The sequence below is a fragment of the Neolamprologus multifasciatus genome, chromosome 14 (assembly GCF_963576455.1).
Source record: "Neolamprologus multifasciatus chromosome 14, fNeoMul1.2, whole genome shotgun sequence".
Taxonomy (NCBI): domain Eukaryota; kingdom Metazoa; phylum Chordata; class Actinopteri; order Cichliformes; family Cichlidae; genus Neolamprologus; species Neolamprologus multifasciatus.
This window is the reverse complement of record NC_140452.1, coordinates 17,706,663-17,723,397: the sequence shown is the minus strand read 5'-3', so window position 1 is coordinate 17,723,397 and position 16,735 is coordinate 17,706,663. Positions and strand designations below refer to the sequence as shown.

Genomic DNA, 16,735 nt, shown 5'->3' with positions numbered 1-16,735 from the left:
GGGGAACAAGAGAACCCACTGAAACACAACATGCAAAATGCTGAGCTAATCTCCTCTGGACTAGGATTAATCCACGTACAGACTGAAAGAAGGATTCAGTCGAGATCTAGTTTAAGACTAGGTTTATTAGCCCTAAACTGGGGAAACTGAGGTTTAAACTTTAATAATCCACACTATCTAGATCCAATATGAGTCAACAGTCATTTTAAACTCAATTCAAGTTAAGACGATTGTGTAAATTGGGTCCTCCACACAGTGGCAGTGAGGCGGTGCTGTGTCCTCTACAGATTTCAGTATTTTCCAGAAAAGCTTACCTCACCCTGCTTGATTACTGGGGTTATTTTCACGTTTTCTCACTTTCCTGATTTCTGCCTCGTTCTTCAGGAGGCGGTTACCATGGTTACGATGAGAGCTACGGATCCCCGCCCTACGAAGGTCGCCGTATGGGTCCACCAATGAGAGGGCGTGGAGGGAGAAGCTACGGTCCAGGCTACGGACCTCCTCCCCCTCCTCCTGGCGAGTACGGTGCACATGCTGATTCGCCGGTTGTCATGGTGTACGGGTTGGACCCTGTCAAGATGAACGCCGACCGTGTCTTCAACATCTTCTGTCTCTATGGGAACGTAGAGCGGGTCAGTGCCTGTTTTTTAGCTGTGAAGCTGATGGTTGAGCTGCTGCAGTGTAAATCATCAATCATCGATTGTGTTTGGTGTATGTGAAAACATCCTTCATCTCCCTTGAGTTCAGTAAACACTTTCCTGTTTATACTGTGGGTTAAATCATGAGTTCTAAGTACTGTATTGATAATTGTGGGTATGTTCACGCTCCCAAAGTTGGTCAGAACTGTCCTGGTTTGAAAGAGCTAAGATGAAGGTGGGTCTTTTATAAAAGACATCAGTCTTTTATATCAGGCTCTGGTCTTTATTTTAACGACATCGGTGGATGATGTCAGAGTTCGGAGCTGATGGATGTTTTCTTATTGTTTAGGACCAGAAGTCTTCAGCAGTCAGACCTCTGCTGACCATTAGAAAGAACACGGGTCTAATAAAAGATGATTTTGGTGCATGTCTAAGTCCCTGGGATGTTGTGCCTGTGGGTCTTCATGTGTGCTGTAGTAATTAATATGAACTTACAAAACCCTGTAACTCTATATTATGACTTAAACCTAATATGGCACCTTTGAACAGTAAAACCTGAAGTGAGATTTCTTAGGTGAACGTTAAGTTAATGTAAACATTTAAAATAATGAACAAAGAAAAATGTAAACCCTACGTTGGACCAGCACAGGCTCATGTTTTTAAATAGTAACTGGTACAGGTGCTTAAACTTGCATAACGGTCTCAATCTTTTTATGCAGTTAATGTATATTCCTTCAGAAGTAAATGCACTGACATGAACATTTAACAATGACCCAGGAGGTGTATCACATTTGTTTATCTAACTCCTGTTTGGATATAAAAGCTCAGTGAGAAAATTTCACACTGAGAGTGAAACAAAGGAATGTAAGCAGGAAGTGTTATCATGGCTGAAACTGAGTCAATATTTTCCACCTCAACAATGCCACACTTGTGTTCCAGTTCATCAGCACGCGCACAAGTCAAGAGAGCAAATTGATTCTGTGTTTAGGTCAAAGCGAAAGGCAAATAGCAGAGCACCAGTCAATCCTGTCTTTGAACCCTTCCAGGTGAAGTTCATGAAGAGTAAGCCTGGAGCAGCCATGGTGGAGATGGGAGACTGCTACGCTGTGGACCGTGCAATCACTCACCTCAACAACAACTTCCTGTTTGGACAGAAACTGAATGTGTGGTGAGTTAAACTTGAACAGTTTAATCTACAAGTGTCAGACTGACGAAATCGCTCCAGGACCATCTGAGCCCGAACAAAGCAGCTTCTAGTCACACACAACAGTTTCACTCGCCCCAGCGTTAACTGATAGTCGTTTGCCCAGGATTCTCTAATCCAGACGTTCCCAAAGTGTGGGGCCCGCCCCCTAGGGGGGGCGCAGAGCCATTGCAGGGGGGGCGCGGCATGAAAAGGGGAAAAAAAAACAACAACAACGCTTGGACACTGCTAGCACGGGCGCCCACACAAACTCAAAGCAGGAGATGAAGCATAGCTGAATATGTTTCCAAACCAACTTCATTCTAAGCAAAAGACTAGAAAATATGGTGACGCATATCTTCCCTTTGGTTTTACCTGCACAAGTGCCGAGGTAGGTCTCCCTGCAGGATTGGTTTTCCCTTCGTCAGGAGCAGCGCTGGGCTGTTTAAATCACGGACAAACAGTATCCCACATTCTTGATTTGTAGTTCACAAACACTTGTTGTAATGACTAACTACTCCTGACATTTTGGAGATGCTAGCTCTTTATATAGTAAAGTTACAGTGGGATACAAATAATATCAGGCTGATCCTGCCACAATTTGTTCCCCCGGTTCAAATCACGGACAAACAGCATCCAACAGTTGTTTATGTTTTTGAACCCATTTTGCAGAGGGATTTTTTGAAAAATGTATTGATAGCAATGTTGAATATTATTACACAGGAAAAAAAAACAACTACATGTAAAATAATTACACCGTGACGCCTCTGCCTTTCTAAATGGAGGGACAGTAACTGCGTGTATATGTAAGCGTGTAAAACCTGCAGATAGTCAGATTAACAGTATTTCGTCTCTATCTGCCATTCTGCAATTCATCTCATGTAAACAATAACGTGGCGCACAGCGTGACGTGAAAAAAGGCACATACCTTTGACGTTGCATGACGAACTCTGTATTCCTCGTCCACACGTAAACGCAAAAAAGGAGTTTTAAAAAATCTCCATTCTCGGTGATTCGAAACGCCGTTTACATGTGGACGAAACAGCTGCGTTTTCAAAAATACCCGTGTAGGTGTGGACATAGTGTAAAAGACTTTATTAGTTAATTTTCTTACTACCTGTAATTTATTGCAGATTACTTGTATTTGCTTAATTGTTTACTAAATGTTTGAGGTGTGAAATAAACCGCAATGGACCAAAATATGGGTGTGTGTGGTTGGAGGATGTGTTCTTGCGTGCGTGCGTGCGTGAGGCGGGGGCGCGAACATTTTTCTTGTAAAACAAGGGGGGCCCAGCAAAAAAAGTTTGGGAACCACTGCTCTAATCTATCATCTGGATAGCAGTTGGAGTTGAAAACATCTGACCAATCACAAACGAGAAGTCTACGGGCAGCAGAGTGGCTGATGTTAGTTTCACTTTAAAGACTTGAATCACACAAAGGCTGACACACTGTTTTAGTCCAAAGTAAAGGCTGTGGAAATGTCATCACAAAACATGGACACATCTCCCACTGGTTTATGCCTGAGCTTCTGAAGCTGCTGAGTTGTGGAGACTTAAATAGTAAGTTAGAGCCATAAATGATTTTAAAAGGCTGATCCTCCCTCCCCCCCCATTCCCTGCAGCGTATCCAAGCAACAAGCCATCGTTCCCGGTCAATGCTACGAGCTGGAAGATGGCACAAGCAGCTTCAAGGAATTCCATGGCTCCAGGAACAACCGGTTCACCTCCCCAGAACAAGCAGCTAAAAACCGCATCCAGCACCCGAGCAACGTGCTGCACTTCTTCAATGCTCAGCCAGAAGCCACGCCGGAGATCTTCTCTCAGGTCTGTAGGAGGAACTGTGCACATGCAGCCCAAGGATTCAAACTGTGACTATCACAAGTGTTGCACCTGCAGACCCTAATGATGTTTGTCTTCTTACAGATTTGTGACGAGATCGGTGTCAAGGCTCCTGTTAATGTCAAAATGTTCACAGGAAAAAGTACGCTGCTTTACACCCGCCTCCTCTTGACGTGTATTTGAGTTATGCCAGTGAGCTTTAAGAAGACTGGCAGATGCACCCGATAAATATTTAAAACGATGACTGAATCTGAATAAAATCTAACATCTCATCACATTTCTGCATCTGTGCCCACCAGGCGGAGCAGCTCCCAGTGATCGCAGTGCTTCAGGTCTGTTAGAGTGGGAGTCGATCAACGATGCTATGGAAGCTCTGGCCATGATAAACCACTACCAAATGAAAAATCCAAGTAAGTTTTCAATGATGCTCTCAAGTATCCTTTTTTAAATTATACACAGTAAGCAATTGTCAGGTTAAGAGTTAGTTAACTCTAAGGAGCTGACAGTGCTTCACCTACAGATTTGTTAAAGCACACATTCAGTTCAGTTGGGAGGCTCATTGCAGGAATTTTGTATATGGTTTGTTTTTGTTTCTTTGGGTTGAGCTAACGCTGACTCTCTCCTCCTCTCTCTGTAGCCGGTCCCTACCCGTACACCCTCAAACTGTGCTTCTCCACTGTTCAGCACGCCAACTGAGCGCTCTTTTGTATCGAGGAAGCTGAAGATTGGTCCTGCATTCCCATGTTCACGTGTACTTAGACCATGACTGCTTGCGACACACCACGGGGGAGAAACAGATTTTCAACAGTCATGTATTGTAACCTCTCACAATGCAGTTGTGATTCTGTGTATTTGATATATTAAGCTTAACTAATGCTAACAAGCATTTAAACTTTTGATATTTATCCCCCAGATGTGTGGCATCAACATGTTTTCACCCGAGACCCTCAATTACTGCCGTTTTTGTTAGAAGCCTCAAGTAAGATGTCATTGGACACTTATCTTCTGACGTAACAGCTGTATTTGTAACTGAGAGTGAGAACAAGTTGGCATTAGAGTATCAGTTTTTGTGTGTCTTCAATATTAAGTTGTCCTTTTTACTTTTTTGTATCATACAGGAACCTGACATAGAACATTTGAAAGATTGTTCTAAGCTCGGGTTGTTCAGTGGCAGTGGACAACATGGTTTTTGTAAAAGCTGTCTTTTGCAACTTTTATCAATTTTTTTTTTTTTTTTGTTATTTTAATTTGTCTGTTTAGATCTGCATCTTCGTGTCTGGTGCGCAGAGAATTTTGTTCTTACAAAATAAAAAACAAACTTGAATTCAAACTTTATTGTTCCATCATTCTGACTTTACCGTTCACTCTTCGGTGTCTTGAGTGTAAACATGACCCTCATATTTTAATAATGCAGCTCAGAGTGGAGCGGTGTACTGCAGAAATAGATCAGCTTTAAGGTTAAACCAGAATGAAGTAGGTCCTATAAAAGCCAACAGAATCAAAATATTCAATCAAAATTAGAATTATGTTGCCAAATAAAACTAAGTTGTCTCCATCAGGGAGCGAGTCAGACCCAGATCTTATTTGTAGCACTGGTTTTTATATAGATAACCTATTCTTGACAACGCACTTTATTGAAGTAGGCACCGCTCAATTATGAAGAAAAAGTCGCATTATTATATTTAGTAAGAGTCCAAGGCACTATTCCTAAAATAACATTAAAATACCAAGAGGGAAGTAAAATACCTTGAAATGTGCATGAACAAAACTTAAACAGCACTAAGATGTGCTTAAAAAAATTTGAGATTTGAGGAACACGAGGGAGTCAGTGTCACCTACACGTTGTGGTCATATAAGGCCGGACACTGTTCAGCATCAGAAGGAACTCTGAGCCCGCCACGCTAGCACAAGGTCAGATACCGAGTGAGGAATTCATCCTGGTGTTCTCTAGCTGGGCTGAAGGACATCTGCCCTCCGTCCACATGGAGTCTGTTTCTTTTCAACTGTCTGATGCTGCTGCGGCAACATCGCAGGCTGTGGGGAAGAGAGAACGCACTTTATCCCACAAGCTGGTACATTCCAGCTCTACAGCAGCCAAAATAATGAAACAAAGGACCTTCACACAAAAACAGCTGTTCTGTGTAGCCTATTTAATTAAAAACCTTAAGGTAACAACTTATTTCATAGTGTATTCCTCGTGTTTTATCAGAAGCACGCTGTACTTTTAAGATTAGGCTTTGCACTTTCTATGCTTTGAAAGCTTATAGGGCTGGATCAGGTGACCCTGAATCCTCCCTTAGTTATGCTGCAATAGGCCAAGGCTGCTGGGGGCTTCCCATGATGGACCATGTGTTTCTTTTTCACTCACCATCTGTTGTCTGGGTTTATAAATGTTCTCTTTCTCCCCTCCGATTTGCTATTGTCTTCTCACACCATCTCATCTGCCTCTTCTGCACTTCCCATCCACCTTATCTGGAAATTGGCAAAGCATCCAGGCCAAACAGAAAGAAGACACTGCACGCAGATGTGCTTTGTTTTTCGTGTGGTAAGCCGTCTGCCACGACCGGCTGGTTTGGACTCGGGTTTTGGGAGAGGACAAATAATATAACAAACCCTCAGGAAACTGAGGAGCCAGAAAAACCTGCAGAAAGGCAGACAAGACACAGAATCAATGACACACAAGAATCAAACAGCAGCAGAATCTCTCTTCTGTTCACTTTAATCTCTTTCGTGTTTCCACTTTAGCGCTGTCGGTGGATAGTGTGTTGCCTTAAATATCCAGCCTAAGTCAGACGAAGCTTTGGTTTCTTTCATTATGTCCAGTCAGAGGAAAGTCTCACAAGCCAGAAAGCTAGAAGGACGTTAGTTCAGTGCAACAACTCATTCAGCAGCCTTTATATGAGCTTAAATGAAGCTACTCTAAATAAATTATATGAATAACAACATTACATCTTGAAGCCGAGACATCAGTATCATATCTGAGACAAGTCAAATTAGTGCATCCTTACAGCAGACAGTTCTGCGTTGTGATTGGTCCGGAGTCTACGGTCACTGTAGACAATTCTGCATTCATTCATTCATTCATTCAATGAGCCGTGTAGATATTTCAAAACCAGGCTTTCCTGTGCTGATAACGGTTTTGCTAGGGACACAAACTATTTGTTCTTTCCACAGTTTGCACAAGAAATATATCTGGCTACTTTAAGCATAAGAATACAGTTGTGTAAAGGTAAACCTTTTACCAGAGAAGGATGTAAGATAAACAGCACACTGTTAAGGCCCTTTTACATAGAAAGTAGCACTGCGCTCTGAAACCCATCCTTTTCTACTTCCTGCGCCTACAGTCACGCCAAGATCAAACACACTATGAACAAAAACATGGAAAAGTTGATTCTATGCGTGTCCGAGTTCAACGAACCCGAGAGGAAAGCACTGTTGAAACAACATAGTCTTCACTAGTAGGGATAGTGCCAAGGTGCTCTCACTGATTAGAGATGCATGTTTTGAAGTGACAGGGAGCAGGTGCATGTAGTCCACGTAGAGCAAGAACAAAAAAAGACATACAGGCAGCACACAGAGGCAAACACAACACAAATTGTAGACTATTCACTTCAGCTAGCAGTCAGCGCAGTACATGCCACTGACTGCCAGAGAAGGATGTAACATGAAGTAAAGACGAGTGCATAACAAAGATGCCGATCGATTCAGAGATACCGCTGCTTATTGAGAAAAAAAGCACAAGTGATCTCTATGCTATGATCAGGTGGGAGCTCCCACTTTTTTTCTCTGTGAAGCAGAAATTCACTGGAAAGAGGTCATTACAGCAAGCAAGCCTCAACAACATGGGCAGGTCAGTTTTGATGAGCCTGATTTATCCTCCAAGTGTGAAATACTGCGAAGCAATCGTTTTACCACAACGTGGATGTTTCAGAAACGATTCGAGGCATTGTTCATCGTTTTGAGCCTCTCTTTTGCACAACCACTTGGAAAAGTTGTTGACTATTTTCACGGCTTTGCGCTCTTGGAATTCCAGCACAGAGGAAGTCCACACATAAATGCCCTCGTGGAAGGTACACCTGTGTTTGAGGAAGACTGATGTGTGTGCAATTTTGTGTCCAGAAATATCACAGCTGAACATCCAGACCAAAACAGTGACGGACACAAACAACTCTTCAAAACTTATTTAAAAAACTCCAAAACTCCAGCTGCAGATCTGGAGGGGCAGCATCCCGCCACCTCAGTAGGATTGCCCTCCTGGCCAACAGGGAACCGAATGATAACGTCTGTCTTTTAGAGGCTAGAAGAAGCACCTCATTCCCTCTACTCAACTTTATAACAGCTTCTGCCACAGTGTGATGTCACCATTGATGAGTATGAACAATGTCACCATATACTAAAGTGTGAGCCAAAAGATTGGTAGGGCTGGGCCATATCATACCGTTCACGGTAATACCGGTATAATGTTGGGCAACACTAAGAAATGAAATATCGCGATAGAATATGGGTAAAACGCGCATGCGCAGTGCCTTTGTTTTCATACGCACATGGTGGAAAAAGCATGGCGGCGACGGAGAATGAGGAGGGCGAAGGCTGATTGTTAAATGAAACAGATGAACCAGAATTGGTTTGTAAAAATGCTGCAACTTCAGTGGTATGGAACTGGTTTAGCTTTCGTCCGTCAGATACACAACAAAGCACTATTTTTGGTAGAGCATGCTAGCGGGCCGTCGTTATTACCGTGTTGTTTGGAAAATACGGCACACTTAAAATCCTAAATCGACAAAGACCCTTATAATCCCGTGTGCATTATGTATGAATTCTGGTTGTGCTTATGGACCTTGAAACAATTTTATGTGGTACACTGCACGCAGAAATCTGTCAAAAATGTTTTAGTACGACTTTGGGAAGCTATGAAGCCGCACTGCTTGATGGATTGTCGGAGCATTACGGCTGCCGTAGTCAGGAGCCTCGCGGAGTAATCTGAGTAAACTCTGTCTGCTTCAGGTCCCAAAGTCAAACAAACACTGTGGCATCACTGAGAGTTAAAAACTGTCTAAAGTCTAATTATTTTATTAAAGATGAAAGTGTTGCTGCTTTACCAGGCGTAACAATTAAGTTTAACATCCAGGCATCCATGAAAACAGAATTTATTAAATTCAACAGTGTTAAAAGCTCGCTAGTTTCCACCTAAACATGATATAGCATGTTCTGACTGAGAGATTTCTGTACAGCTCTGTTATCACTTCCAACATAAATGAAGACAGAAAACTAAACAGCAGTGACGTTTGTAGGTTTACTGAAGTTGGGCTAGCTGGTATATAATGATGTGCTACGTGATCGCTAGCGAAACAGCAAGATGATATAAACGGACCAAACTTCAGTCAGGAAAACATCTGAGATAATCCATCCACAATACAAGGTTAGTTACTAATACACTGCAACTACATGGGAATAGAGCAGCTGCCAGAGAATTCAACATTAATGAATCGATGGTACAGAAGTGGAGGAAGCGCAGTTTTTGGCTCTCCCCATATTCCAAAAGTGCTTCGTCTCTTTGCTATTACTGTCGCCTGGCACAATTTGCAGATGTTCTTTGCAGCCGTTGCAATGCTTTTGACCAAAACAGGCGCAGCTTGATGTCACCATCAACACGCGCAATCGCGGTAGAGTCAAAATCTCTACCATTGGTCAAATTTATATCGTTTCTACTGTATACCATTTATACCGCCCACCCCTAATGGTACCCAGCCCTTGTCAGTAGCCTAGGCCCGACTGAAGTGGATGTAGCTGTGAGTAATAAGAAAAGATGAAAAGAACTACTGATAACTTTTTTGTTAAGTTAAGGCCTGATCCGTCTGAAATTCATAGCCATCAATCTCTGAATGCTGAAAAAGCACAGTGTATCCAGAAAATACATTATATGCTGCGATAAATGCACTGCCCAAGTGTCCCCTCTCCCCACTGCCTTTCAGCGGCAAGCAGCAGCAGACAGCTCATCAGAGGAGGCCAAGATGATGGTTAAGTTTAACATTGTCTACAATACTACCAAAGAGTGCCAAAGCACTTTAAGCACTTTTTCAGTAACTTATCTGTCTTGTAGAACTGTGCTCCAAATAAAGAACTTTGTGTTGACAAGATTGGTAGTTAATCATTTACTAGGGCTGTCACGATTAGTCAACTAGTCACGATTACATCGACTATCAAAATCGTCGACGACTAATTTAATAGTCGACGCGTTGTTTGAATTTGAATATACTCCGGTGTCCTGTTATATTTCAGATAGCAAGGAGCAGACGGCTGAGTTTACACCGAAACAATCTGCAAATTTCATTTAAATTCAATAAACTATCATCTTGTCTTTATTTTTAGTTAGCACATACCTTAAACACTTAAAGCTGTAAGCTAATGATAGTTATATAAGAGCAGATGCTGCTGGTGCAATAAGCTGTACGTTTTACGTCCATGATGATGATGATCTGATTAGTCGACTAATTGCAAAAATAATCGGTGACTAGTCGACTATCAGAATAATCGTTTGTGGCAGCCCTAGCATTTACAAATCAATATTGTCTATATGGACAGCAATCCCCCCCCCAAAAAAAAAAACTGCACACGTAAAACTGCGGTGCTGAGCGATGCGGTTGAAAAATTTGGGTTGCCTAACTTTTGTGCTAGTGCGCCTAAAAAAAAAAAAAAGTTAGGTGCACCAGTGCTGAATGTTACTTAATCTTAAACTCAAAAAGCCAGCCGAAAAACTTCCCTACATACAAGTCTGCCCATGACTACACCGCTGTCACACTGCCAGGTTCACGGTGCCCTGAGCAAGCTTGTGAAATTTTTAAATACAACAGGGATAAATGTGAGAAACACAGCCAAGATATTTATAGTGCTATTGAAGAGTATTAGCAAACTGGTGGCTTAAGAAATGAACTACGCTATCTTGCTTTTGAGTGCGAACACCAAAGACTGGACTATATAAAGATGTATGCCAAGAGAACCTGACAATGTAAGGTGGAGGAATGTGCAAAATTTAATAATTCCCAACTCACAATCCTGTTTTTTGGTATGATACCAAGTTTGGTTAGTCCTCTCTGTTTTCTCTTAATCTAACTCCAAAACAAAGCTACACACAAACAACATGAGCAAAGGTTGTCACTGACTGACAAATGACAGAGGTATTAATAACCCTGGATAGTTTCCTAGGCAACCAGAGCCTGAATGCCCGCCAAATGTCCTCACTATAAAGAAATGCGCCAGAAGCGAATTGCTTTTTGTTCAGACACTCCTTAATGTGTAATTGCCACAACACTGCAGCACCAACTGGAAAAATACTAGTGCCGTCAGCCTTAATCTTGTTAAAATGACGGTAATGCCGTAACCGCATTAATGTGACAAATCTCTGTTAGCGAGTTAGCGCGGATCGCCCCGTGCGTGGGGCTGCACAGCGGCAACGCGGTAGCGCGGTCAGCTCGTCATTTTAACAAGATTAATGCTGATAGCACTAAAAAAATACACATTTTTTAAATTCACATGATTATCAACTGCAACATTACTCTACCGACTCATCTGCAGTATCAGTGTTGGCTGATGATTTATCAAACACTCTCTTTAGCTGCGCACACACACACACGCAGACCAACAATAAAAGCCTCTGTAAGCAAAGGACAATAACCACGGTCATTTCTTAGTTTTAGTGTTGATTAAATCTGCTAACACAAAGAGCTGGCTAAGCTGAACTTGTACACCCCTCAGACTGGAACTTCTTACACTTTGGCTCGTTCCTTAGTTGTAGGTAGGTGGTTTTGAATATGGGTTTATTGGTGGAGATGCCTTTACTGAAGTTATTAAATCAGGCCACAAAAAATTATTGCAAAATACTGAACACTGTTTTTTTAACAATTGAAATTGTTTTGCGGCTGTTTTTTTTTGGTCAGGTTACCGTTTTTATGGTAAAAATACCGGGGTTGGAGAGGCTGTAAAGAACAGTACCTACAGGGCTTTGATAAACGTTTGTCAATCTGATATAGTAAAACCTTATCAGTGTTAGATTAGTGCACTTTCAGCTATGTAAGCAAAAATAGTGTTCAAGTCACAATAAATAAATGAATAAAACTTCACATTTTAATCTGCAAAATCAAAGATGAGAGGATATTTATTTTTATCCATGTGGTGATTTTTAATCAATACAGGACACAGAATGAGCAAATTCCTTCAGTAATAAAGTTCCCAGACAAAGAGCAGACCAACTTGCAAAGGTCTGTCAGAGAACAGAGAGAACTACAAATTGCACTCAACATGTGAGCCACAGCAGCCAGTCCTGACATCACTCAAATCACCCGCTTACTCACATCTCCCTGAAATACTCAATAAGAAAAAATCTCAGAATCTGACTGAATAAGTTTTGGGTCTGTTTTCTTTGAACATATGATCAGGGGAGAGCGCGAACGCAGTCCCCCACTACCAGAAATTATGCAGTCGAGATTCCCACATTTGGGGAATTCGCAGGGGTCAGCACAACCGGAGTGCAATGGCTGAGCCTCGCCCTGGGTGAACCACCTTCATGATCATGGTATCTCCCCTGCCAGGTAAGTATGAGTTGTTCACCTCACACATGGGGGACTCTTTCACACACAAACCCTGCACACTCACGGTGCTCACAGTCTCACAATCAACACAAACACAGCCTGCAGGAGGCTGGGACTACACACTATTTATATACACAGGAAGGAGCTTCCAACAGAGCCACATCAGGCTATTTAGTTTAAAATATACGGGGAGTCTTTCCCATCATGCATTGCTGCATATGCACAACAAAAGCTAACTGAAAGATCACGTTTTTCATCCATTTAACATCCTTAAATCCACCAACAAACCAACAGGAAGTTCAAGTAACTCCAAGTTAAATCAAACTGCAGCTGAAAACTGCTTGATTCACGTCTGATGTTTAGAAAAAACACATAAAGCACACACGTTTTCTGCTAACAGCACAACCACTTCCTGTTCCTTTGTTATGTGCTGCTGAGCAGTTCACTCTCCTCCTGCTGCTGCCCCCTATTGTCCCGGAGTAGGAACAGCACTGTTTATTGCACAGATATATTCTAAGAGCTTCCTTGTGTGTAAACAACAGCAAAGAAGGAATAAGATGAGTTTCTGTCATAATCAGGCTGAACTGCCACTCTATCATCACATTTCACTGCCTGCAAAGCTCATTTCAGCCTTACAGAAACATCTGCACAGATTAGAGGATGGTGGCATGTTAGGCTACCAGTGGCATGAAGTCGTATATGAGGGACAAGCCCACAAAGTGTGAATATAAGCGGTTTGTTCGAGCTGATTGGGCACCGGGTCACACATGACAGTTTTTTGTGTACACAGGAAAGAGTGAGGTCAACATAAGTTATGGTCTGAGCTGCTCGTCTGCAGTGTTGGTCAAGTTACTTGAAAAAAGTAATCAGTAACTAATTACTGATTACTTCCCCCAAAAAGGTAATCCCGTTACTTTACTGATTACTTATTTTCAAAAGTAATTAATTACTTAGTTACTTTTTAAAAACATGATTTACAACCTGAATAGATGATAAAGCGATAGATCTTTCAGCCCAATTCTACTTTTTCTGCATAATCCATCATACAAAATGTAATCAAATGGAAAAGTCTCTTTTTAAAACTTGTTTTATTGGTTTTAATCTTTTAACTTTATGCATCAAGCAAAAATGTAATTATATGCAACATTCTCTGACTGTAAGAAATTTATTTAATATTTAAACCTATTTTCTGCACATTCCAGCACATAAAATAATTTTTTTTGTGTTTTTACACTCACTGTTTTACATAGATGCAAGTAAAACACAGCAGAAAATAAATAAAGTCAAAGACTCAGCGGTCCTTTGGCTCTATTTTCACCTGTAAAGCAGGAGTAGGGTAGGCGGAGGTTTACCCTGGTGCAGGTGTGCCGCAGCGGTCAGTTGAAGAATCCGCGAGTTTCTCTGTGAGTTTCCCAATACATCGTAGCTACTCGGTGCTTGCTTGGAAGTTTAGGGGTTTTTTCGCTGTAAAAAGAAGTTTTCTTCCCACGCACAACGGACGCTAATGTTTTTATCACTTTTTATGGAATCAAACTGAAAGTAAGGTCAGTACTTCCACGCTTTAAACGCTGCACGCTCATACTCTCTCCCGCACTCGATATATGATCCACTGCTGATCTGCACACAGCTGTTGTGACGAACGTCGCACTTGCTTATGTCACTGTCATGAAACATTCTTGCAAAAAAAAAATCCCGGTTTTAGTAACGCAGCGTTCCTACGGGAAAGTAACGGTAATCTAATTACCTTTTTTGCAATAGTAATCCCTTACTTTACTGGTTACTTGGAAAAAGTAATCGGATTACAGTAACGCGTTACTGCCCATCTCTGCTCGTCTGTCATAGATCTTTAAACCATTTTCTTTGCTCGGTGGTGGCTACACTTCTGGTAACTGTTCTACCAGCCCTGCCCTCTTCCACAATCTGCATAACACACATGCTGGCTGCTGTGGAACCATTAGAGGAAAGAAAAGGGAAAAAAAAACAGGCTGTCTTTCTGCACATGGACAAAAATGACTTTCCTAACACGACTGAGATGGACGAGCTGCCCTGGATTAGAAAAGAAGCTGCTGTTTGTTAAGTGGATTAACACTCTGGAGGTGACGGTGTGCTCCACAGTGCACAAAGGACTTCAGTGAAAAGACTGTGCAGCACAAAGCTTTCACTAACATCTTCCTCAAATAACACAATAACGGAGATTTCTGAGCCTTAATAAACAGCAGGACACTGCCTCAGTATCTGCTTCCTCTGTTTTCTTTGAACATGTGATCAGGGGAGAGCGCGAACGCAGTCCCCCACTACCAGAAATTATGCAGTCGAGATTCCCACATTTGGGGAATTCGCAGGGGTCAGCACAACCGGAGTGCAATGGCTGAGCCTCGCCCTGGGTGAACCACCTTCATGATCATGGTATCTCCCCTGCCAGGTAAGTATGAGTTGTTCACCTCACACATGGGGGACTCTTTCACACACAAACCCTGCACACTCACGGTGCTCACAGTCTCACAATCAACACAAACACAGCCTGCAGGAGGCTGGGACTACACACTATTTATATACACAGGAAGGAGCTTCCAACAGAGCCACATCAGGCTATTTAGTTTAAAATATACGGGGAGTCTTTCCCATCATGCATTGCTGCATATGCACAACAAAAGCTAACTGAAAGATCACGTTTTTCATCCATTTAACATCCTTAAATCCACCAACAAACCAACAGGAAGTTCAAGTAACTCCAAGTTAAATCAAACTGCAGCTGAAAACTGTTTGATTCACGTCTGATGTTTAGAAAAAAGGAAAAAACGCATAAAGCACACACGTTTTCTGCTAACAGCACAACCACTTCCTGTTCCTTTGTTATGTGCTGCTGAACGGTTCACTCTCCTCCTGCTGCTGCCCCCTATTGTCCCGGAGTAGGAACAACACTGTTTATTGCACAGATATATTCTAAGAGCTTCCTTGTGTGTAAACAACAGCAAAGAAGGAATAAGATGAGTTTCTGTCATAATCAGGCTGAACTGCCACTCTATCATCACATTTCACTGCCTGCAAAGCTCATTTCAGCCTTACAGAAACATCTGCACAGATTAGAGGATGGTGGCATGTTAGGCTACCAGTGGCATGAAGTCGTATATGAGGGACAAGCCCACAAAGTGTGAATACAAACGGTTTGTTCGAGCTGATTGGGCACCGGGTCACACATGACAGTTTTGTGTTTAGACAGGAAAGAGTGAGGTCAACATAAGTTATAGTCTGAGCTGCTCGTCTGTCATAGATCTTTAAACCATTTTCTTTGCTCGGTGGTGGCTACACTTCGGGTAACTGTTCTACCAGCCCTGCCCTCTTCCACAATCTGCATAACACACATGCTGGCTGCTGTGGAACCATTAGAGGAAAGAAAAGGGAAAAAAACAGGCTGTCTTTCTGCACACGGACAAAAATGACTTTCCTAACACGACTGAGATGGACGAGCTGCCCGGGATTAGAAAAGAAGCTGCTGTTGTTAAGTGGATTAACACTCGGGAGGTGACAGTGTGCCCCACAGTGCACAAAGGATTTCAGTGAAAAGACTGCAGCACAAAGCTTTCACTAACATCTTCGTCAAATAACACAATAACGGAGATTTCTGAGCCTTAATAAACAGCAGGACACTGCCTCAGTATCTGCTTCCTCTGTTTTCTTTGAACATGGGATCAGGGGAGAGCGCGAACGCAGTCCCCTACTACCAGAAATTATGCAGTCGAGATTCCCACATTTGGGGAATTCGCAGGGGTCAGCACAACCGGAGTGCAATGGCTGAGCCTCGCCCTGGGTGAACCACCTTCATGATCATGGTATCTCCCCTGCCAGGTAAGTATGAGTTGTTCACCTCACACATGGGGGACTCTTTCACACACAAACCCTGCACACTCACGGTGCTCACCATCTCACAATCAACACAAACAGCCTGCAGGAGGCTGGGACTACACACTATTTATATACACAGGAAGGAGCTTCCAACAGAGCCACATCAGGTTATTTAGTTTTAATAAAATACGAGGAGTCTTTCCCATCATGCATTGCTGCATCTGCACAACAAAAGCTAATTGAAAGATCACTTTTTTCATCCATTTAACCTCCTTAAATCCACCAACAAACCTGCAGGAAGTTCAAGTAACTCCAAGTTAAATCAAACTGCAGCTGAAAACTGTTTGATTCACGTCTGATGTTTAGAAAAAAGGAAAAAACGCATAAAGCACACACGTTTTCTGCGAACAGCACAACCACTTCCTGTTCCTTTGTTCTCTGCTGCTGGACAGTTACTATCCTCCTGATGCTGCCCCCTATTGTCCCGGAGCAGGAACACTCACTTTAATAATTTCAAACTACATTCTGCAGCTTCAATATTTGACTCTCATTGTCTAACTCAATAGGTCAAACAAAGGTATTTGAACCTGTCACTGCTTTTATTGGAGATTCATTCACATCTGTCTGCATTCAAATTAGCATTCAATT

General features: G+C 42.2%; 1 protein-coding gene, 1 long non-coding RNA gene and 3 other non-coding genes across 6 annotated transcripts in view; 1 reads left to right on the top strand and 4 right to left on the bottom strand.

The window, feature by feature from the left end:
- Positions 1 to 4,989, top strand: part of LOC146503878 (heterogeneous nuclear ribonucleoprotein L-like) — a 16,339-nt gene extending 11,350 nt beyond the window's left edge. For both annotated transcript variants that reach the window (XM_085130543.1, XM_085130542.1), the window contains 6 exons: positions 385 to 632; positions 1,685 to 1,806; positions 3,443 to 3,644; positions 3,744 to 3,801; positions 3,959 to 4,069; positions 4,297 to 4,989. In XM_085130543.1, coding sequence (XP_084986669.1) covers positions 385 to 632; positions 1,685 to 1,806; positions 3,443 to 3,644; positions 3,744 to 3,801; positions 3,959 to 4,069; positions 4,297 to 4,355 — 800 coding nt within the window. In that variant the 3' untranslated portion in view covers positions 4,356 to 4,989. The remainder of the gene's footprint in view (positions 1 to 384; positions 633 to 1,684; positions 1,807 to 3,442; positions 3,645 to 3,743; positions 3,802 to 3,958; positions 4,070 to 4,296) is intronic.
- Positions 4,846 to 16,735, bottom strand: LOC146503874 (uncharacterized). Its single transcript, XR_014868660.1, has 2 exons — positions 6,028 to 16,735; positions 4,846 to 5,693 (listed from the first exon to the last, which is right to left on the bottom strand). It is a non-coding gene; the product is annotated as an uncharacterized LOC146503874 (long non-coding RNA).
- Positions 12,089 to 12,252, bottom strand: LOC146503877 (U1 spliceosomal RNA). Its single transcript, XR_014869084.1, has one exon. It is a non-coding gene; the product is annotated as a U1 spliceosomal RNA (small nuclear RNA).
- On the bottom strand, positions 14,511 to 14,674 carry LOC146503876 (U1 spliceosomal RNA). The gene has a single exon (XR_014868983.1). It is a non-coding gene; the product is annotated as a U1 spliceosomal RNA (small nuclear RNA).
- Positions 15,935 to 16,098, bottom strand: LOC146503875 (U1 spliceosomal RNA). The gene has a single exon (XR_014868875.1). It is a non-coding gene; the product is annotated as a U1 spliceosomal RNA (small nuclear RNA).